Here is a 7,062-nt window from a genome sequence, read left to right on the forward strand (position 1 = left end):
TGGGTCAATTTATCATAGATGATTAATCTATTATTGCACCTAACTCATATCATTGACACGGACGGACCAAATGACCGTGTAGCAAGCTACACTTCCCATTGAAGCGCGCATACATTTTTGTTTGTTTAGATATAGAATTTATTTATGATTTAAGCAGGACAAATTTTTTTTTGAAATGTTATAAAGCGGATCAAATTTCCCAGGCTAGAAAACAGTGGAGCGACAAAAACTAAGCGACTCGTACAAATGTATGAATCAGCATGCCTGGACACACAAATATGTTTTTCCCAATTCCTTATTCTCCACAAGAACTCTGAATATTTGATCATCTGAGCGCGCATGCATTGCGCCGATCAAGGATCAACTCAAGCGTCGACGGAGCACTTGGGGTACTCGAGAAGTGGCACGTCCCCGGCTTCGTCCCCGCCCACGGTGGCGTCCACCCCGAGGCCGACGGTCGCATCACAGCGCAGGTACAGCCCGCGCCACCCGGTCATCAATGGCCCGCTCCTGTACTTGACCCGGCCCATGACGACGAGGCGGAGCTCGACGCGGTGTGCCGCACAGTCGCCCTCCAGCGCCTGCGCCGTGTCTGCCGACACCGGCACGGGCACCGCGCCGCCAAGGCCGAAACGCGGCGACAGCGCCACGTCGGCACCGCGCTCCTGGACCATCCCGGGCAGCGGCACGGGGGGCGCCACCGTCTCCCCGCGATATGTCACGTAGGCAAAGAGGCTGTCGTAGAACACCGTGGCGCGGTCGCTCGGGTTGTGCAGCAGCGTCGTGAATCGCACGCTCGCCGCGAGCGTGTATGGCGGACCCCTCCCTTCCGAGGAGTTTCCGGCGGTCGCGGCCATGCGGTACACGGCGGCGCGCACCACGGAGGCCTGCGGCTTCAGCGGACGGAAGACGAGGTACACCACGAGCACGGTGGCGGTAGCGACGGAGGCGACGAGGAGGGCGGTAGCGATGATGCGGGCGCGGCGGCGCGCGCGGTGCATCTCGCAGAGCTGCTGCCCCATGGCTGCGTCACGGTTTGGTTTCTTGTGCGGAGAAAGCTTCCTTTATGGAATTATGGCGTCTGGGTCGGCAACGGCGTCGTTCTCTTTTTCTTTTGCTTCGGTGTTTCGTGCACAACATCGCCGCGGACATAACTGACGAACATCTGTTGTAGCTCTGGACACTGGAGAGGGTCACGGGGGTAGACGTGCAGAGCGTGTTGTTGCTTGCAGATAGAGGGCCTGTTTGGATGCTGCCTCCCATGCGTTCGATTTCAATCCCCTGGGGCTAGGGTCGCTTGCCTGGCAGGCACGTCCAGCGCGAGGGCAGATCCAAATGTGCCCATAGTGCGAGGGAGCAGTGGGCTGTCAAGGAGATCCTAGCGGCCAAGGTCCCTCTTTGTTGAAGAAGACAGAATTCTAGATGTGCATGCGCTCTGGTTTTTGCTTTCGGCGGAAAGGCGTGGTCGCCACCCGTGCTTTCCTTTTGTGTGGACACGAGGTGTGAGTGTATCACTCTATTTTTGGATATTAGTGCGCTCTCCTCTTACGGCCAAACCTCTGGCAGTGTGTTGGAGAAGAATAAATTCAATCTTTTGTTGTGCCTAACAAAAATATATACCATCCATCGTAAAGAAATCTATACTCAGAAAGAAAAAGATAGTATTCACTTCTCCGACCACTTTTTTTACATGGGCCCGAGTGTTCGTCAGCAAAATGGTCTTTTTACTTTGTGATGATTTGCTTAAGGTTAATTTCGCGTACACGAGTAAAATGGTCTTTTCGTCCCTACTTAACACCGCTAGACACTGTTCGTCTAAACGGCCGTTTAGCCTGTTTACACACCATTTAAACGCTATACGGTGGTACACCGATTCCGTTTAACCGGTTGTTTTACCGTTTAAACACCCGTTTTGCCCGAATAGTGGGCTAAACGGTAAGTGACCGACTGTTTACTGTTTATATAGCGTTTAGGATAACACTGACGCTAGAGGAGTAAACTGACGGAAATGCCATAAGAGGAATCAAAGATAGATTTAGGATCAAATAGGTAAGTTCAAATTGGCTCAGGCTAAGGAGGGAAGACTTGATTTTAATATGGCCAAATAGGAAATTTTGTCTTCCCTAAAACGACCCCAAATTCATGCACGCTCCAAAAGATAGAAAGTATTCACAAATAAAATGCCACAGCAGATATGCAGGAGAAGAGAGAATTCTGGAACAGAAGAACAGTATGGGAGAGGCCAAGAAGAATAGAATCTCAGGAGAATTTGATTTCAGCTATTAATCGTCTTCTCTCGTTATAGGTGATGCAGCTTATATGCTTTGCCTTAAAAAAAACTAGCAAAAATACTCGTGCATTGCAGCGAGAGATAAAACTATCAAACATTCGTTGAAAACGATGAATTATCATAATATCTATTTATGTTTATTTTTTTTATAAAATCTATAGAAGTTATGTATACCTAGGTACGTAATAACATAACCTATGTATTTAAAAAGTGAGAATGATTTACAATTTGAATAGGGGAGTATAATTTATTTTATGATGACCATGACACCCATAATATAAGTTGATGCTGACAACAATAATATGACAATGTCCTCTTAATCCTGTATTAAATTAAAATACGACCTTGATAGATTTATTTTCTCATGTTACAAAACACAAAAAATATATATTTATATTTATATTTATATATATCATAGCTTTAACTTTTATATTATACATGTGTTGCTACAGTTAAATATCGAGTTCTTTGACTTTTTTTACATCCATAAAAATATGTGATTCTAATGTTTAATTAAAGTCATCAAGAAATTAGTTGCCGACGTATCAAAAAATGGTCTGTCCGCCTGTCGATGATTGTGACAGAAGACATCTTTGAATTTTCACACGTTAGGGATTGCATAGATATATTTATTTAGACTCAATTAGACTACAAACCGTTCAAGATTTCAATCCACGATTTGATTAGTTAAACCATAGGCTTGCATATATATGAGATTATAGTAACTCCTTACTAAGCGGTTTACTATATTTACTATGTTAATTTATGAGATTATAGTAACTCCTTACTAAGCGGTTTACTATAACATTATGGTAAATATCCCTATATGTTATAGTAACCTAACTATAGTAAATATATATTGACATTATCGTAAATTAGTATATAAAATTATGGTAAATGGAGGTGGCTACAGAATAACTTATTCTGTACCTGCCTACTGAATAGCCTCTCCCTATATATATATATATATATATATATATATATATATATATATATATATATATATATATATATATATATATATATATATATATATATATATATATATATATAGACTCAATTAGACAACAAACTGTTCCAGATTTTCATTTCACAATTTGATTAGTTATTAGACCATAGGCTTGTAGATATATCTTTATTTAGACCCAATTAGACAATAAGTATACTATTGTTATAATATCTAATAGACATGCATATATCAATTTCCACCGTAAGAAAAAGACCACACGTTATGATTTCTTTATATGCTTATCCTCTTCCCGTTGCCCCCGAAGTCTTCACCTTCATTCAGTGTCTTCTTTGTTTGGTCAATGGTCGCTCATTCTCTCCCCTCTCCTGCTAGCAACCTCACAAAATAGACATGAGAGTGCATACGTCTTGAAGCGTCCCATTGTTGGGCATGAGCTGGTCCATGGCGTTGTGATGAAACATCTCAGCCTAGCTTCATGTCTTCCTCACTCTCTTCACAACACAAGTGTCTTTGCTACTCGCAAGTTGCAACCGTGTGTCTCAGGTGCCTCAAGATGCAACGAAGCTGGGTGGCCGCTCTCGGCGCTCGAGCGGCGGCGGGGCCACACTTCCTCCATGAGAAGCACGCTGGGTGGCCGCCCTCTGACGCTCGTGCGGCACCGCGACCCGCCCCGGCACCCGGTTCCCGCTCAAGAAGCTCGCGTCGACGCCGCATGGCCGGGAGGCGGAGAAGCATTGTACGTGACGGAGCTGGAAGGCGCGCCGGAGCGGAGATGAGGTACACCGCGGCGGCATGGACGACGACGAGGAGAGCGACAACGTGCACGTCCTTAATGCGCCCTGCCTCTCTCGCAACTCGGCGATATGATACACCCTCCACACGTTTTTTTTTTTAGGGTGTTCGGCTGGCTGGCCGGCCAGCCCACCCACGAAACAAATGTTTACGTGAACAGTGTTTTAAGACAGAACCGTATTTTTTTTCTCGTAATAATCAATTAGAATAATATTTTAATTTATTTTTTAGTCCTGTCAAATAGGCTTTATTTTGTCGATTTGCCTTTCCTCTCTCTCCTGGGACTCGGCAAGTTCCCTTTTTATTCGCTCGATTTGTCCACATCTTTGGATTGCCCACTTCGAACTCTAACTGGATTTTGTACCGTACATGATTCCTGTTGACGTGCACGTCATGGACTATGACACCACATGGACGTAGAAACGGATCCATGTTTTATGGACTATGTGCCATCATGCGGACATAGTAACTGGCCGAGAAAAAAATACAAGAGAGGTGGAAGAAAAAATAGGATGAAAGTCTTTTAGAAAGAAATTTTGGATCTTGACCCAATATATATTAGAATCGGACTCATTGGTAGACGCGAGTTGTTCTAACACATATGAGCACGGCTTATGAATCCGGGTCACGTACATGACCTAATACGTTTTGGAATCGGACTCCATATCGCACTGGATAAGAGCTATTCTAATTTGTATAAACACAGAGTTATATATATAAGTCCGGACGGAAGAAACTCTTGACTGTCTTTATTATTAGGTATAGAAAAGGATCGCTTATCCGATAAAAAAAAAGAGGATCGCTTATATGCTTTGCTGTGAAGCACCGCCCGTTCACATGGGCTGTAATTGGGCTCAAGGCCCACCACTCACACAATTGGCTGTCTTCTGCGCCAAATTAGTCACAAAAACCTTCTACTACGATGTATTTCTGCGTTCTATCTGCTTCCCATCCATGTCCATGACAAATAGTGTAGTGTAGGTGAAGTTCATGTCACTGAGTTGTTTTGTACGTACGTACGTACGTACGGAGTAGCTCGATTTCATGGAACATGGTACGTTTACTAGTGTGTTGCCATTCGCCCATTCCGGGTGATGAAAACAAAATATGGCTACTCCAAATGCGGGAATGGCAAACAAATAAGTAGGGCGTGTTTGGAAGTTTACCGGATCCTATGCCTGACCCAACAAGAAATGGAGCAAGCCATTTGGATCTTGTGTCTCCCTGTCTCAGTTTCTGCGCTAGCAAAAAAATTTCTTGCTGCCTCGAGAGAGCCAAATCGCCTCTCCCCTCCCGGTCTGGGCAAGCGTCCTGTGGCTTGTGCTTGCGCCAATCGCCATCGAAGGGGAGGCGAGGGGAACCTGCAATACCTAGTCTCAAACACGCCCTGCGTATCTCCGGCTTCGGGGCGTTTGATCCAGGGACTATTGTTTATCGTTTAGTAAATATTACATCGGTATTTAGATACTAATTAGAAAGATTGAATATAAGCCTAATTAACCTTAATAAATTCGTCTCATAAATTAGTTTCAATCTATGTAATTAATTTTATAATTAGTCTATATTTAATACTCTTTGTACGTTTTAAATCATTGATGTGATAGTAAATTTTAGCAGGGTCAAACAACTACTCCGTCCTAGGCCTTGTTTAGATTGGGGTTAGGAATTAGTATTTGGCATGTAGCATTTTCGTTTCTATAAGACAATTATTGTCCAATCATGGCCTAACTAGGCTCAAAAGATTCGTCTCGTAATTTATAATCAAACTGTATAATTAGTTATTTTTTTATCTACATTTAATACTCCATGTGTCCAAAAAATTAATGTGATGGAGAGAAAATGAAAAAACTTGCAATCTAAACAAGGCCCTGGGCAAATGGAAATATCACCCTGCTACTGCAGACTGGCCGCCTCGGCCTAGCTGGAGACAGCAAGCCCTTGTTTAGTTACCCAAAATCTAAATTTTGACATTATGAAAAAAAAGATTCCCCGTCACATTAAACTTACGGTACATGTATGGAGTACTAAATGTTGACGAAATCAAAAACTAACTGCACAGTTTGGTTGTACTTTGCGAGACGAACGTTTTGAGTCGAATTAGTCAACGATTGGACAATTATTATCAAATACAAACAAAATACTACAATGCGCTACAGGAAAACAAATTCGGGCGGCGCCAACTTTGCCATCCAACTGTTGCACTTTCGTTTTTATTTGGCAAAAATTGTCCAATTATGGACTATTTAGGCTTAAAAGATTCGTCTCACGTTTTCTCGACTAACTGTGTAATTAGTTTTTTTTCGTCTACATTTAGTACTCCATACATGTGCCGTAAGATTTGATGTGACGAAAAATCTTAAAAATTTGTGGTTTTTGGCTTGCATCTAAACGAGGCCTAAACGGGGCCCAAGATATCGTGGACCTGGAGCTGGAGCTACAGGACTGACTGCTGCCTCTCTGCAGACCTCGCCTTCGCCTAGTACTCTCCTACCTCTCTGCTTGGGAGCGTCTTTAGTTTTAGGAAGTTAGAATTTTGAGCTATCGTAGTACTTTTATTTTTATTTGGTAATTAATGTTCAGATATAGATTAATTAGGCTCAAAACGTTCGTCTCGTAATTTTCCACCAAATTATGCAATTAGTTTTTTTTCGTCTATATTTAATGTTTCGTGCACGGATCGCAAATATTCGATGTGATAGTTACTATAGCTCTTTTTGGGATTTTGGGTGGAACTGAACACCCACGATGCCCGAGCAAACAAGGAGGCAGTCAGGCCTGGACCTGGAGCTACAGGGCTGCCTGCCTGAATCGCGGAGGCAGGAGCAGGAGACAGCACGGTCTACTAGGCAGGGAGTAGGCAAATCCGTAGACCTCTACCACCTACTACTTGCCGCTCTGTCTGAATTTGCTACTAGGCAGGGAGTAGGCAAATCCGTAGACCGTAGGGTACGAGTGGAGCGGCATGCATTCGGTTGTCTCAATCTTGCATAGCGATGCCTAGTCACCTCAC

The 7,062-nt window shown here is 43.5% G+C and overlaps 1 protein-coding gene across 1 annotated transcript; it reads right to left on the reverse strand.

Annotated features, from left to right (window-relative positions):
- Positions 1 to 202: 202 nt before the first annotated feature.
- LOC136546650 (NDR1/HIN1-like protein 1) lies at positions 203 to 1,047 on the reverse strand. Its single transcript, XM_066538615.1, has one exon. The coding sequence runs from the start codon at positions 1,020 to 1,022 to the stop codon at positions 366 to 368; it is 657 nt and encodes a 218-aa protein (XP_066394712.1). The 5' UTR covers positions 1,023 to 1,047; the 3' UTR covers positions 203 to 365.
- Between the last annotated feature and the right edge of the window lie 6,015 nt (positions 1,048 to 7,062).

This window comes from Miscanthus floridulus, chromosome 3 (assembly GCF_019320115.1).
Source record: "Miscanthus floridulus cultivar M001 chromosome 3, ASM1932011v1, whole genome shotgun sequence".
In the NCBI taxonomy this organism is placed as follows: Eukaryota; Viridiplantae; Streptophyta; class Magnoliopsida; order Poales; family Poaceae; genus Miscanthus; species Miscanthus floridulus.

Excerpts from the sequence above, each read along its gene's own strand:
- LOC136546650 (XM_066538615.1), bottom strand. The coding sequence starts at position 1,022 with ATGGGGCAGCAGCTCTGCGAGATGCACCGCGCGCGCCGCCGCGCCCGC.